The 16,599-nt window shown below is 39.1% G+C and overlaps 2 protein-coding genes across 3 annotated transcripts; one reads left to right on the top strand and one right to left on the bottom strand.

Moving 5' to 3' along the window:
• The first annotated feature begins 705 nt into the window (after positions 1–705).
• phyhd1 (phytanoyl-CoA dioxygenase domain containing 1) lies at positions 706–9,324 on the top strand. The gene is made up of 11 exons (XM_023263452.3): positions 706–883; positions 2,295–2,453; positions 2,743–2,818; positions 2,902–2,949; positions 3,029–3,084; positions 3,166–3,228; positions 3,324–3,345; positions 4,054–4,182; positions 4,827–4,943; positions 5,697–5,823; positions 9,059–9,324. The coding sequence occupies exons 1-11, from the start codon at positions 851–853 to the stop codon at positions 9,105–9,107; spliced, it is 879 nt and encodes a 292-aa protein (XP_023119220.1). The 5' UTR covers positions 706–850; the 3' UTR covers positions 9,108–9,324.
• A 69-nt stretch (positions 9,325–9,393) lies between these two features.
• Positions 9,394–15,592, bottom strand: dolk (dolichol kinase). 2 transcript variants are annotated; one of them, XM_023263451.3, is made up of 2 exons: positions 15,440–15,592; positions 9,394–12,808 (listed from the first exon to the last, which is right to left on the bottom strand). In XM_023263451.3, exon 2 carries the CDS (start codon positions 12,658–12,660, stop codon positions 11,089–11,091), a length of 1,572 nt encoding a protein of 523 aa, XP_023119219.1. In that variant the 5' UTR covers positions 12,661–12,808; positions 15,440–15,592; the 3' UTR covers positions 9,394–11,088. The 2 variants fall into 2 exon arrangements, with proteins under 2 accessions (XP_023119219.1, XP_035800934.1); XM_035945041.2 differs by lacking the exon at positions 15,440–15,592 and adding an exon at positions 14,905–15,052.
• Between the last annotated feature and the right edge of the window lie 1,007 nt (positions 15,593–16,599).

Genomic DNA, 16,599 nt, shown 5'->3' with positions numbered 1-16,599 from the left:
GCGTTAATGTGCATGTTGCATTTTACTGTTGTTGGGAACTGTGGAGCTTTTTAAGTTATTCTGTTACGTACTTTCAGCATAATTGATGCTTTTATGGATTTTTTTTGTATTTAAAATCTTCGTCAGTAAATTAAATTCAGCTGTCACATAATGTAAATCAGCAAAAAATCTAATATTTTCCTCTGCACAGTAACTGGGTATCATGTTTAAAATTAAATGGGAAAATCACTGTACTTCATTTACAGTTAAACCTCAAATTATTCATGCACACATGCTAAAATTTCAACCATAGGGATTTTTTGATTTGGTCAGTAAGTATTTTCTGTTAGACATTACATAAACAAGTGACAAAGGATGGTAAAGCATTGTGTTAGAGATGTTTATGATGAATTTCAGCATGTTTTTAGATTGTTGTTTAGCTTTGTTCCTTTACATGTCTTTTAAAAATATTATGTAGAAAATTATTCCCCTGAAATTGTCACAAAATATGGCATTGATATAAGAATTTTAGTAGTAAATTCCATCCTTGCATCCTGCTCGATGTCAGTAACCAGAGCGGCCACTAGGTGTCGCTGTTGTTCCCTTCTGTTTATTCTCATGTGACAACAGCGACACGTAGAGGCCGTTCTGTGCTACTGCAGCAGCAGTATAAGCCGCTTCAGACGACAACATGTTGCGATGAAAGAGTTAAAGTCCAGAATCCTATTACTGCCTCTTTATGGTTACACTTCTATTGATTTAGACACGTGGTCACATGGTCGGAACCCAGCAGGTCGCGCTGTTACCCGGATGAGACTCTCAAAACACCTCGTGTGGGTCTCATGAAGTGGATCTCTGCCTGCAGACCAGCATGGATTTCATGACAGATCAGGATGTGCAGAAGGTGAGGATTACTTTGAAATAACAGCGCAGCCGCTATGAGCTGCAGCTTCTGCTTCACTTCCACTGTAAAAGCTTAGATGAAAAGCTTTGACTGATGTATTTTCCTGAAGGGGAGAAACTCGGATTGAGAACATTTCAAGCTCATTACATAACATGCTGCAGCCACAAGTGGCCTCTTCAGAGACCAAACGCCCCCCTCTTTTTGCTGCTCAAAGCACCAGCTGTAACTTTAAGAGCAAATTCCCCATTTAATATACATAAAATATGTTCTTGTTGTCTTTAGATATAGACAGGGACTCAAGGAGGATGTAAAACAGATCAAGAGAGTATTTCTCCTGTAGCCAGTAAATGCGTCACAAAGTCTTTTTCAAGGATAAAACATTAAACATGTATTTGAGCTGGTTATGTAATAGAACTCAGAATGGATTTAGTGTGTACACTTCAGTATGCAACCCTGATGGTTTTCATTATTAATTAGTGTGATGTTGAGTTCATCCCAAACCAAAAAAATACAGCCGTGATAGAAAAAATCTCAAAATCCACAGAGTGGACGTACTAGAACTGGAAACATTTCATACTACTGCATGAATTGCATTTCTGTGTGAAATATAGAGTTGCAACTAATGATTATTTCCATTGCCAGCTAATCTGTTTGAATAATTTCTCCATTTATTTGTCAGTTGTTTGGTCTAAAAGATGTTACAAAGTAGTGAAACGTGTCGATCAGTGTTTCCCAAAGCCCAAGATGATGTTCTGAAATGTCTCATTGTGTCCATATACCTATAGATAATCAATTATAAATTCTCTATAGTCAAATATTCACATTCACACTCAATACACTCAAGAAATTTAGACTTTTTTCATTTAAAAAAATCACTCAAACTGATTACCCGCAACAGATTTATTAGTTGCCAACTCCTTGATTAATTGACTTATCGTTACAGCTGTAATAAAATAGCGGCTCAGTTATTTGATTGGTTGACAGCTGACAGCAAATTCAGCACAGATTATTTTGATAATCAGAGTCGTTCTCTAATTTCCAGCTTGTCAGTTACAAGGCTCTGTTTCTTATATGTGACAGTAAGCAGAACATCTGACTTTGGATTTTTTTTTATTTATAAGCAAAAACATTTTGATAAAGTCACCTTTTAACAGTTCTCTGCAGGATACAAACAACATTAAGTGACTATTTATTTGTCTTTGCTGTATTCTTCTTTTATGTAGTTAAAATCAGAATGCATTTAGGGTGTGAAAAGTAGACTTGACCTGACATTTGACTTAAAATTGCTGAAAAAACAGTAAGTAGGCATGAAATAGAGCTATAGAGGCGACGCCTAGATGCCTCAGTAGCTGCTTCTTCTTGCCTGTGAGTCATTGAACTGTCTCAGCAGCTCTTTCCTGTGGCTTCACAGTACCGGGAGGACGGCTACGTGGTTCTGGATGGGCTGCTGACCGCTCAGGAGTGTGACGAACTGAGGCAGAGGATGTCGGAGATCGTGGACCGGATGGACGTCCCCGAACACTGCCGCACCACCTTCTCCACCTACCACGACGAGCAGCTCAAAACGCAGGTGACCTAATGAACAGTGCAACAGACGTCTAACAGTGTCAGCAGCTCATTTAACAATATTTCTCTCGCATGCTTTCCTTCGCATCAACACTTAAAGATGCAGGTAAGTCAGGCTCGTGTAGTTTGCAGATACCTCCACTGTAAATCACAGTGTTCACCTTGACCCCAGTGTCCCTGCTGTCGTGCTAATAGCAAACTCTTATGTCAACAGTGCAGTCAGTGGAGTGACTCTGTCTTCTGTAATGTAATTGGCTGATCATCTGAAACTTGTTAACCTCTCTGACCTGCAGGGAAACGCAGACTATTTCATCACCAGTGGAGATAAGATCCGCTTTTTCTTTGAGAAGGGAGTTTTTGATGACAAAGGTGAGTTTTACTGAAATCCTCTCTGTAGCCTGTGGATGATTTCTTACATGGGGAACAGTGATTAATCATCTCCCGACTTGCAGGGGAATTCATCGTACCAAAGCAGCGCTCAGTAAATAAAGTTGGACATGGTAAGAAATCGTGAATTTCTTCATTTGTGTACAGAAAGCTCCTAAAAGTCCATGACTGATACCAGTTGTCTTCTTTTAGCACTTCATGCATATGAACCTTTGTACAAAAAGGTTACACATTCACCCAATGTTCAGGTGAGTTTGCTGTTAGACAATGTCAGAGAATAATGTAGTAAGTCACAGAATAACCTACACTTCCATCTAATTCTCCCCCAGGGCATCGCTAAGAAGCTGGGTCTTTCAACTCCAGTAATTCTACAAAGCATGTACATTTTTAAGGTAAAGCATCGTTCTGGAAAATATCTTGTAGCATTAGATTGTGCTATTATATATAAAGTTAGATTCAAATAAAAAGCAATCTTTGTTTTTTCCAGCAACCAGGAATTGGTGGGGAAGGTAAGAAAACTCAACTGAATCTTTTTATTTGCAGTTTTTTTTTTTAACAACAAATACACCTTTTTCTATCATAACTTTCTAAACAATACTGAAGATTAACATGTTTTTGCTTACAACATAATTTCACATGTATTCTTTTATAGTTTTGATGTAGTCAGTATTAATCTACAATGTACAAAATAATTTTATTTTTATTTATTTATATATATATATATATATATATATATATATATATATATATATATATATATATATATATATATATATATATATATATATATATATATATATGAAAGACAAGCTTGAGATTATATTAGTGTCATCCTTCAAAAAGCCTTTCCTAACAATGAATGAGAACACTGAGACTACAGTACCTTTCATTAAAAAAAAATGTCAGGATCAGTGTTATTCTAATATTTCTTTAGTTCAACAAGAGTTACGTAAGCCTAGTTTAGATCCTTGTAATGTTTTAGTAGAACTCGGTATAAAGTTGGTAAGCTATAGATTCATAAACTTGTATCACTGCAGGCTTTTTTTTTGGTGTTTTTTTTGACAAAGATGAGCAAGTTGGCATGTGGATTTATCCATGCATTGTATTTTATAACTAAAGCCTGTTATTAATATTGGTCGCTCGTGCAAGAGATACTCTTTCTATTGATGTCTTTTCTTTTATTATGGATTCGTAGCAGATTCCTTTGTGTTTCTCAGTGACACCACACCAAGATGCCACATTTCTGTACACGGAGCCACTGGGCAGAGTCATGGGGCTGTGGATTGCCCTGGAAGACGCTACTGTTAACAACGGCTGCCTGTGGTTCATCCCAGGGTCACAGAACAGTAAGTAGAAAACCGCAAATATGTGACATCCAGACACTTTCTACTGCTCCATCATACTGTATCATTTGTGCAATATGTTGTCTTATTTAAACACTACTGTTCAAAAGTTTGGGGTCACCCAGGCAATTTCATGTTTTCCATGAAAACTCACACTTTTATTCATGTGCTAACATAATTGCACAAAGGTTTTCTAGTCGGCCCTGCGACAGACTGGTGACCTGTCTAGGGTGTCCCCTGCCTTCACCTGAGTCAGCTGGGATAGACTCCAGCCCCCCCCCCGCGACCCTAGTGAGGATTAAGCGGTGTATAGATAATGGATGGATGGATGGGTTTTCTAGTCATCAATTAGCCTTTCAACACCATTAGCTAACACAATGTAGCATTGGAACACAGGAGTGATGGTTGCTGGAAATGTTCCTCTGTACCCCTATGGAGATATTCCATTAAAAATCAGCTGTTTCCAGCTAAAGTAGTCATTTACCACATTAATAATGTCTAGACTGCATTTCTGATTCATTTTATGTTAAATTCATTGAAAAAAAAAAACGGATTTTCTTTCAACAGTAACTAAGTGACCCCAAACTTTTGGACAGTAGTGTATGTTTTCTGAATGCAATGATAGATTTACCCTCTCCTCTTCCCAGGTGGTATTTCCCGTCGAATGGTTCGCACCCCGGAGGGCACCTTTCCTCTGACGGACTTCATCGGTAGAGAGCAGACGTACGATGAGGAGAAGTTTGTCCCCACGCCAGTTAAAAAAGGTGCTTTGCATTTGTCGTTAAATTTACATCGGCTAATGACTGGTGAAGGAAGAATTTGAATATTGAGGCACTTTGTGATTGAGGATGTTTTATAAAATATCCAGTGATGTGTAGAAACCCAGGGGTTTGATGTGGATTTACACGTTTTTTTTATGGCAATATTGGTAAAGTATGTAAATAATATGCATAATGTGCATTGTGTAGTGTTCAAACAAACAATCACTATTTGAAATGTGCTTATTTTCTTTTCTACTGAGAGTGCAGGACTGACTCTTCACTGGGTGCAACAGTCCTGCACAAACGTTCGTGTTAACCCACAAAATCACATTTTTGTGCTTATTATAAACAGTCTTTCTGCTAAGCCAAACCAACTGCTGCTTGTTATTAGTTCATAATAACTATATGGACATTAGAGGGGCATCAACCTTCTCATCCACCCCTCTGCAAGAAAGCTGACAAATATATCTCCTAAAGTGCTTCTCAGCTTCTAAAACATGAGATGAAAAGATTAACATTTGGTATTTGGTCATAAAAACAGCATTAGTGCTGGATTAAAAAAATAAACCTGTGACAGTAGGTCAGCTGTTGCACAATCCCGACCTTTTTGACGGATTCATCAGAAAAGAATACAGAACTGGCCATATGGTCACGATATGAAAGTCAGGCTGTAAAGAGTCGTAGGACATGTTGCCATAATATTTACATCATGTGTGTGTTTGATGACACCGGTAACATCCATCCCTCTGTGTTCAGGTGGTGTTGTCCTGATCCACGGGGAAGTGGTGCATCGAAGCGCTGAAAACATGTCTGAAGACTCTCGCCACGTCTACACCTTCCACATCATGGAGGCCCAGGAGACCCGCTGGAGCCCTGACAACTGGTGAGAGCTTATCAGAGATGGGAGGCTTTGTGGTGTTTCTGTGATTCTGTTATTTGTTAATCAGGTGTTTCTGGCAGACGGTTGCCCCAGGCAGCACACAGAGGGATGAGTAAAATGTCCAGAGATATTAAAGGGAGACTGTTCTTGAAACAAGAGGCACAGAATTGCTTATTAACGTGCATAATGTGCTGCAAGATGCACCAAATGTAATCTTTGCAGCTCAGATTTGTCCAGACCAGCAAGTGTGTGTTTGCAAACCACATATCTGGTATCAGTTTGTACTTTTTAGTGTACTTCTGGGAATTAATTTATATCAATGAGCAGCTTCATTCTCTTTAATTCTTTAGATACACTCTGTGGGATATTTGTAATAATCGCAGCAACTGTCTCACTCCTCATAATATCACATTGTTATTTAATTCTCTGAACCTTAAGATGTAGTCTGAGGTGATAGAAAAGCAGGACTTGACTAGAACTTTGCAAGGTGCAATCACAGAAAACCAAACACACATTTGAAAACAGCAAGAAAACACACATATGAAAAACTGTAATTTAAAATATTAAAAACTTATCTATATAAAACACTAACAATCTGGGTTGAAATTAAGAAAATTGTGCAAAACACTTTGAAAACCCCTTCTGGATGGTCACAGTTCCTGAGCAGGCACATTTTTGGGGTTAGAGTTCAAAGAACAACATCAACACAAAGTTAGATTGTGAAATACAGAAGCAACGTGAATAATAAATCAAACTGTACAACATTAAACATCAGGAAAAACACTCGTTAAACAATATTTAAAACAAGTTCTAGGTTGAAATGTTGACCTAAAATTCTTTAGACATTTTTGAGTGCTTTAAACAATTCATAGCAGACATTTTCATAGAGATCCGTCGTGTTCTGAAATGACACTCTAAATGTTTGCCATGATCTTTCTTCTTTACATACTGCCTTAAAAGGTCAAATATCAGCAGTGGAGATTGTAGCACACACAAGTAGCAAAATAGGCTTTCTTCATGACAGACATTTTGACTTGTCACAGTAGTAGAAGGACAGCTGCCTCATAACATTATCACAGTTCTGTTCTATTTAAGTGTCCCAGTGTTTAATTTCATTACACCTGTGCTACTCTTACTGTGACATGTCTAAAGGCCTGTTTATTAAATCATCTACTCCATATGAAGTACCTATTATGTATCATTCTACAGTTTTTGTGCTCATAATCTTCACAACAGAATCAGAGACACTAACATGATGACATGAACACACATGAGCCCAGTCTTCCTCCTAGATGAAAAGTTGAATTTGTCATTAATAAAACTCACTGCCTCACTTTGTCTGGTGTGACCCTTGATGTTAGCTAATATCAGGAAACTTCAGATATTACTATGCAGCTGAATATAAAGCCTCTTTCAGACATGCATTCCTTTTAAGCTGACATCATCTGAATGGGTCGGCTTCATGTCTCAAAGAACACCCTGCTCACTTTTCCATTAGAAATCCAAGGACTAACACCTCTGTATCGCTTTCAGCACGTCACAAGTCTGAACAGCGTGGCTTTACTGCATGTGTCCATGGATGCACAAGTGCTGCACTTCAAGTTCTGTGAAACCATTTGGAGAAGTTTTTTTTTCCAGATTTCAGCACCAATATTGGACCAAAAACATCACAGAGAGCACAAAAGACAGTTTGTTGCCAAAATCACAAAACATCTTTCTTGTGCTTTTTGTCAGACAATTTATCCTCGATTACAAACTTCACTGTAGTAAACATGGAACAGGTCAGATTAATGAGACCCACCAATTATGAATGTAATCCTGATTTTTACAAAAGCTTAACAGGAGCTGAAGCTTAATTTGTTGCTCCCAGCTGTCTGTAGAAGTCTTTCCTCTGAGTTTATTCACCAGCAAGCGACCAAACACCAGCAAGATCCATGTGAGCGTCTACAAAGTGAGAGCATTTGCAAGTTTTTCTGCACATGCCACAACAGTAGCTTCATTAATTTCTTAGGATTATAAATAATCCCTGACATGAACAGCAAGTCCCACTGCTAACTTTTCTTCACCCCAGACAGGTGAGCTGTGACACAGAGTCAATGTTCATAAGCAACAGTTAAATCGTTTGTTACATAGTGGATTTAGATAGTTTTTCCTCTATTAGCACATTATTATGTATCACGTCTCTTGACATACTGTTCAGTCTCATGTGCTTCACAAATATCCCACACATACCATGGCTTTCTCTGTCACAGTGGTGGGTCTGTCCGAATGAAGCTGTGAGAAACATTAACATAAAAGAGATCTTTGTCTGAACTGCAGAATACCGTCACTTTAACAAGTTGTTGAAGCCAGCAGAGTTATGCGTCCCATGTCTGAAAAGGGCTTTATTCTAAAATGTGCTGCTCTACTTGCAGTTGCACTTTTCTGGTTTGCTGCAGAGAAAGGTTTAAGTGAATAAACCAATGTGAACGCACTAAAACATGTTTCTTTTCTGCTTGTAATCCCAGTTTCTTCACTCGGTCAGGTCACCTATCTAAGTAAAATGTGGGGATATAAGGGGAATTTCAACATGCCATTATTCTGCAACTGCCTGTTTTGGCTATAGAGATGCAAGACTGCATCACTTTTGTTGCCAACAGCTTTAGCAAGACGCCAGCATGTACTGTGGCATCACATTCACGGCTCAACACTGAATATCTAAAACGCAGAGAAGAGTCACTAAACTGAGTCAGTAATAGGGCTGTATAATGTGGGTAAAAGCTCTAATTTAGATTTTATATGTGATTTGACTTGTGTAATATTTTTTAAAAGTCAAGCTTTAGGTCAATGTTCACTTTGTTTCATACATTTAAAACATGTGAAGGAGCATTACTACATGAGATCTTAGCATAAAACCGTGATTGTTACACAAACAAGACAAAATAATAAAACAACAGTGTAAACCCTTGGTGACCTGTGCTGTTAAATGGTTGCGGTGTGACGAATAAAAATAGAGACTGGGCTTATGTTATTGGAGCCACATAGTGTACATTGATCAATAGGCAAACATTAGCAACCCCTGAATGTTTCTTTCTGTTCAAATTAAACAAAATTGAATTACAGTGTCATTATTTAATAGCCACACCTCATTTATCTTGAATTGCCGTCTTTGTAATTTGCTAATTTCATTCAAAATTTCTGTTAATTTCAAAAGTTCCGCATTTTAACCAATCTGTCGTATTTTCATATCTCCTTAAAGGTTGCAACCCACTGAGGAGCTCCCGTTCCCACCTCTCTACACTAAATGAAGGATATCTTTGGCCTTCGGTGCTGCTCAGGATACTTTTCCAATAAGGGACCAAAATATATGAACAGTTTTATCCGTAGAAAATGTGATGCAGAACTTATGACCTATGACCTATATGTGGATTAGAATATAGCCTGATCCAGAATTACTTTTAAAACTGTGGCTTTATAGCGGAAAACTTCAATTTTCAAAGAATAAATCAGTGTTTTTTAAGGAGACTTAAATCAAGATTTCATTGAAATAGACGTTTTTGATCAACTTCCCACAGACACCCCCCAACACAGCTATTTAGATCCACTTTTATTCAGCATCTCCTCTTCAACATCATCCAGCTTTCTTCTTGTCATATTTTTCAAATCTGTGTCCAAATGAGATGGCAGATTCTTACATATTTTTACAGACAAACAGTAAGCATTTCTGTTTTCAAGTATGTTCATCTTAAGACGCAGCTCAAATTAAAAGCAAGCAAAGTTCATGTACGAATGATTATAAACCGCCTTATGTTAGCTGTAAAATCAAACTGAGAAAGCAAAAGGTTTTACGCTTGTCTTATCAAAGTACAGTCAGCAAGTCGCACAGGTCCCTCTTCTCAATCCTCAAATGAGCATTAAACAAATGGACTACAAATAGAGACATTTCAGCTTTACCTTTTCTCCCCTGATAAACTCAACATGCAGTATAACATTTTTTAAAAATGTAAGAAGGATGGCAAAAACAACATACAAGCAGGATCATGCTAATTAACTGTAATCACAACATAAAAAACACCACGGATGAACATTAAATAATTAAATTGTGCTGAAAACAAGGTTTGGGTTCGAAAAGGTACCATTGTCATCTCAGGAAGATGAGACCAAGCCTGGTGACATTTGAGGATATTTCTATAAAACATTTCAAATAATAATTTGGGATGGGGGAAAAAAAAATCACTAAAAACTAAGGGCCTCTTTATCAGTTTGGCCTGAAGCAAATCTACAGAGTCCAAAAATTTGAAGGCTCAGTGTCACAAGGAAACATATATATTAAGTTTACCACTACGGGGTCCCATCAAACCACCGAAATACTAAGCAAATTCGATTTATCAAACAGAGATTTACAGTAGGTTACCTGCATATACATTACAGTACTTGATTTCACATTAGTGTCATGCAGGAGCATAGTGAGTTTCTGCCATATTTAAGTAGAAATCAGCCCTTGTAAAGAAGAGCGGAGGGGCTGCCATGCTTTCATCTACGGCTTCTACAATAGTAAGTCATATGCGATAGAAAATATACTTCTTAAGGCAAATATTTTCAGCAGTAAGTCTTTCGTATTGCCGTCAGGGAGGCAAAATAATAATCTAAGAATGGAGGGCTTGATTAAGAAAGAGATGTATCAATAATTTAACTTCAAATAATGTTCTTCAAAAGGCAATACTAAGGCATATATCTATTTGCAGAATAGCAAACTAATCCTCACTGATGATCTGCTGGACCTGTTTAAAGGACATTTTCTCACTTTGCTAAACTGAATCTCCTGTTGCATAATTTAGGAGTTGTTGGTGTCAGCGGTGAAAGCATACACCACCGCTGTCACTAAGCTCAAAGAATATTTAGCAACTCTTACTCACATTTGTCAGCAACTTATTCTAAAAATGTCTCATTCCTCATTCCAGAGAAACTGATACTGAGATGACTTGTGATCTGAAGACAACAGACTCGAACCTCATGCTAACATCACATCAGAGTAAAGTCAGGAGCAGATTTTATTTAGTGTCACACAAAATAAAAAAATCCTGATTACATTGTTGGCTTTTAACGAGTCAACTCTTGTGCCAGTAAAAACTTTCATTTGTGTTCAAATCCACTGATTCCTAAAGCGACTTCTGTTTTTTCTACTACATATTTTTTAGACATTTTTTCCAACTTCAGCATTTTTGCTTGCCCACCAGAAAGGGCTGAGAACAGGGGGGAGGGATCCGTTTGTTTATGCTATCTGTCCACTCAAAGCAACAGCAGGATGAAGAGGTAGAGTGGGAGCAGGAGGTTGTCTATTTGGGAGGTGTAGGCTTCCAGCATGGCCACCAGAGTGATGGAGCCAACAATCCATGAGTAGGTGGAGTTCAGGTTGATGCTCCCGTCGAAGATGAGAAACATGGCCACTGCGATGATCTGGGCAAACACCGATGTTGCAGTCCCCTCCATGGTTTTCTTAGTGCCGGGCCAGCGGATCTCCCCCATGGTGCTGCCAAACACAGATGCCACAGTGTCTCCAATCCCCACAGCCAGCACACCTGCATAGGGCACCAGGCCGCCTGCACCAGGGAGGATCCCCTTTGGTGCACAGGGCCCAGGGAATAGCCAAATGGGCAGAGACATGCCCACTAGCAGGTAAATGTGGGTGAGGATGAGAGGCCCAGAGTCCCGTTCATCCAGGAACAAGGTGAGCAGCTGCCTGAGCAGCTGACCGAGAGGCCTGATTCTAAAGTAACGCACGTATTCCAGGAACAAGAAAATCGCCAAACATCCCACAGAGGCCACATGGAGCAGCTGTCTGTCATATATCAGCCCTGGAACATACGTGGCCACGACAATCACATGGAAGTACTTCCTGACAACAGTTGAGGCCTGGTGCTTCTTGGAGCCCGACTGCCGCTGATAGTTCTGATGTAAAACAACAATAGTGGCCACGACAGCCAGGAACACCCAGTACCCCAGCAGACAGAGTCTTCTGTCATTGAATGTGACAAAGTCCAACAGCCACATAAAGGGGTGCCGGCCGATGAACAAGGAAAGCCATGGCATCAGGATTCCCAGACCCAGAACTGCTGTCATCATATGAAAGAAAAGCGACGACACCCAAGTTTCAGACTCCATGAAGCAGAAGAGCAGCGCAAAGAAAACACCCAGCAACAGGGAACCCACCACGATAACTGGCAGGAAATAGTTGACTGGATCACCTTTCACCTCTGCCAGGTTCAGGGAGCGCTTGATGAGCTGGTTCACAATGAAACTGATTCCTCCGACGATCAGAAGCGCCTCTCCAGGCGTGAAGCAGCGCGGCAGCAAGTAAAGCACAATCAGGCTGAGATAGACGAAGATCAACAGGACCTCTAAGACCTCGATGACCTCAGACACAGTCAGCGTCTGTTTTGTCGTGTAGAGAATCGCGCTGCCGGCCATTCCTGCGATCACACAGGTGTTGGTGGGGATGGGTCTTGTGATTCCCAGTGCAATCAGGGAGAGAAACAGAGCCAGCATCATGCCTGTGATGGTGACCACCATGGAGAAGCGCTCGAAGTAGACATTCCCTGAGGCGGAGCACTTTTCTCTCAGCGCCAGGCCCAATAAAGGCATCACCATGGAGGCTGGAACGATGCCGCTGTTTGCTGCCGGGCGAAACTGGAACACGGCGCCTCCCGACCTGAGCAGACGGTCCCATTTGTGCTGCACGTAAAAAGCCTGAATGACGAGGGCGATGCTGCACCAGGAGTGCTGGTTCCACACCGCCATGTGGACACACAGCACCACGGCCAGAACTACAGTGGACTCCACGTACACTGGGTTGACAAGCATGGCTGCAGGGTGGGACTCACAGGGAGGGAGGAGGAGGAGGAGGGTGGATCTGAACAGATGGTCTGCAACAATGAAGGCCTTCTTTTGTCAGTTCCTCTCTCTGGCACACTTCATCATTTGGCAGGTAATTTTCCCTTGCTGTGGATGTCTAGAAAAAAAATGGGGAAAGTCATGTTACCATTCATGAGCAAATACACAATTCAGCACAAAACAGAACAACGAATAACAGTTATGGATGCACAGTACATAATTATGTGCTTATACACTCACCAGCCACTTTATTAGGTACACCTGTTCAATTGATTGTTAACACAAATAGCTAATCAGCCAATCATATGGCAGCAACTCAGTGCATTTAGGCATGCAAACATGGTCAAGAGAACTTCAAACTGAGCATCAGAATGGGGAAGAAAGGGGATTTAAGTGACTTTGAATGTGGCATGGTTGTTGGTGCCAGATGGGCTGGTCTGAGTATTTCAGAAATTGCTATTCTACTGGGATTTTCATGCACAGCCATCTCTAGGGTTTACAGAGAATTGTCTGAAAAAGAGAGAATATCCAGTGAGCGGCAGTTGTGTGGATGAAAATGCCTTTTTGATGTGAGAGGTCAGAGGAGAATGGGAGGACTGATTCAAGATGATCGAAAGGCAACAGTAACTAAAATATACACTCGTTACAACCAAGGAATGCAGAACGCCATCTCTGAATGCACAACAACCTTGAAGGAGATGGTCTACAGCGGCAGAATACCACACCGGGTGTCACTCCTGTCAGCTAAAAACAGGAAACCGAGGCTACAATTCACACAGACTCACCAAAACTAGACAACAGAAGATTGGAAAATAATTGTTTTCTGGTCTCATGAGTCTCCATTTAAGCTGTGACATTCAGATGGTCTGAATTTGGTGTAAACAACATGAAAGCATAGATCCATCCTGCCTTGTATCAACAGTTAAAGCTGCTGCTGGTGGTGTAATGGTGTGGGGGATATTTTCTTGGCACACTTTGGGCCCCTTAGTACCAACTGAGCATCATTTAAACGCCACAGTCAACCTGAATATTGTTGGTAACCATGTCCATCCCTTTATGACCACAGTGACCCATCTTCTGATGCTACTTCCAGCAGGATAATGCTCCATGTCACAAAGCTCAAATCATCTGAAGCTGCTTTCTTGAACTTGACAATGAGTTCACTGTACTCCACAGGCCTCCACAGTCACCAGATCTCAAGCTATTAGAATCTTTGGGATGTGGTTGAACGGGAGATTGGCGTCATGGATGTGCAGCCGACAAATCTGCAGCAACTATGTGATACGATCATGTCAATATGGACCTAAATCTCTGAGGAATTTTTCCAACACCTTGTTGAAAGTATGCCACAAAGAATTAGTTCTGAAGGCAAAAGGGGGTCCAATCTTTTACTAGCAACATGTACCTAATAAAGTGGACAGTGAGTGTATATTCTCACTGCAAAAAGCTTTTTCCTCACACGGTTCTCATTTTTGATGACTAATCTACATGAGAAGTCTGTCTGATGGAGCATAATTTACTCTTATTTAAAGGTTCTTGGATACACTGAGTTTTTTAAAACTTAAAAGACACAGAATGTATTGACATGCAGACTTCACATGTGTGCAGCAAAATGAGTAAGGAACAAGAGAGAAACACTAAAAGGAAGATTTAGTTGTGCAAAGAAACAACAGCTAGAGAGAGAATGATGTTGATGAAAAACAGGTACTCAATCAGCAGCGTTTCCCAACTGGGACAACACAACACTCTGCATGATGAGTGCAAAGCCAGATCTGAATGCCATCAAAAGCTGTTAAAGGCATTTAAAATATTTTAAGTGCCTTTAACAGCTATCAATTTTATCACATTTTGTTCTCAGAATTTGTTTTTTTGTATCTGATGTATCAGTCTATGAGCAAATCTTATATTAAAAACTGCTCTTTAAAAATGATTTTGTCTTTTGATGTAGATACTCTATAAAATCACAGCAGTCAATCTAGAATGATTAATTCTTCCCAAATAAAAGTATTCAAGTCATCAGAATCAGAAATACTTTACCGATCCCAGAGGAGAAATTGCTTATGTTACAGCTACTCCCATTCAAGGTCAGAAATATAAACAGTACAAAACATATAGATAAACAGAAGTACAAAATATGAACTAATAAAGTGTACATTTAAGTAGAAAATATCAGTTCAGTTTGTCTCCCCCCCCCCAAATATCATGCAGCCCTACCAGTAATTTCCAGGCATTCCTGAATCCAGCACTGTATTAGAGGCTGAGTCATTTTTGCTCTTCTAACTCTGAACTTTAGTCCTGCTTTATCTGCCTCCAACACTGAACTATGGCCACAGTGAACATTCACCCAGCCAGTGTGAAATTCACGCAACTATCCGAACACGTGTATGAAGAGTAGGAGAAACCCAAGTTCTTTCCACATGAGCTGCAACCTTTTGTTCCTGTGGGTGTTGGAGGGTGGACGGACCATCCAGTGGCCTGGATCTACTATAGAGGTTGACTTTAACACTCGAATCAATGAAAAGACCGATTAAAAACCCCAACTCGAGTCATTTCTGACATGCAGACATTAACGCTGGTACAGCCCGATGCGGACAGCTAACCCTCACTGAAGTGAGGCGAGGATGCTGCAACCTCGGACAGCATCAAGCTAACAGCGAAAAGCAGCTGAGTGAGCCGAGTTAGCACACTGAGCTCCAGCAGCTGGCGGTGAGGAAATAAAACGAGAGCTGACGAACATAAGAGGACGTACCACATAGGTGCAGAGTTGTCTCGACGAAGCTGTGCTGAGATTTGAATCGCTGCCGTCCCTTCTGGACACAGTTCTTTCCTTTGTCAGCTGTCGCTCCTCTCACACCCAGTAGGAAGGAGCCATGTTTGACAGCCGGGTCACGTGGTACACTCGTAAAAATAACTCTTAAAGGCGAGTTTCTTCATTGTTCTATTATTAAATTAATGCTTCCATTATTATGAGATAAGTCGTACACCTTAGGTTTAACACGTTTCAAAATTATGATTATGATCATTAATAATAATAATAATGATAATAATAATAATAATAATAATAATAATAATAATAATAATAATAATAATAATTGTTGTTGTTGTTGTTGTTGTTGTTGTTTGTTGTTGTTGTTATTATTATTATTATTATTATTATTATTATTATTATTATTATTATTATTATTATTATTATTATTATTATTATTATTATTATTATTATTATTATAATGAAGTTAGATTAAATAATTACAATATTATTAATAATGCAAAATTTACCTGGCCAAATTAAATATTATGGTTAAGGCCCTAAAGTGTCATTTGTTATCTGAGTATCACGGTTAGGACCCTACTATATTATAAAATATATAGTATAAAATACACATTACCTGAGTAAATTAAAAATTAAGGCTAAGACCCTACAGAAATATTTATTATTTAAATTTATCCAGGTAAGTTAACTGATGCTGTAAAGACCCAAGATTATCATTAATTATGAAATTTTCCCTGAATAAATTAAATATTATGGTTAAGACCCTAAAATATACCCTAAAAGATTATATAAAATTATATAAAACACAAATTTACCTGACTAAATTAAACATTAAGACTGAGACGTTACAGTCGTCTTAATTATATACCACCATCCCAAGTGAATTAAATATTAAGGTAAAGACCCTACAGTATTATTTATTATTTTAATTTACCATAATAAGGTAAATACTGCAGTTAAGGTCCTATAATATTATGCAAGATTTGCCTAACTTAATTGAATATAGATGTTGAGTCTCTACACTACAGCATTATTTATCATGTAAATTGACCTGAGTTGTTCAATATTGGAGGTATAAAAAAGAAATTCAACTGATTAGATTAAATATTTAAGTTAAGACTCTGCAATATTATATATAC

The sequence above is a fragment of the Amphiprion ocellaris genome, chromosome 17 (assembly GCF_022539595.1).
Source record: "Amphiprion ocellaris isolate individual 3 ecotype Okinawa chromosome 17, ASM2253959v1, whole genome shotgun sequence".
Lineage (NCBI taxonomy): Eukaryota > Metazoa > Chordata > Actinopteri > Pomacentridae > Amphiprion > Amphiprion ocellaris.
Note: the sequence above shows the minus strand (reverse complement) of the source record. Positions and strands in the feature narration are given on the sequence as shown.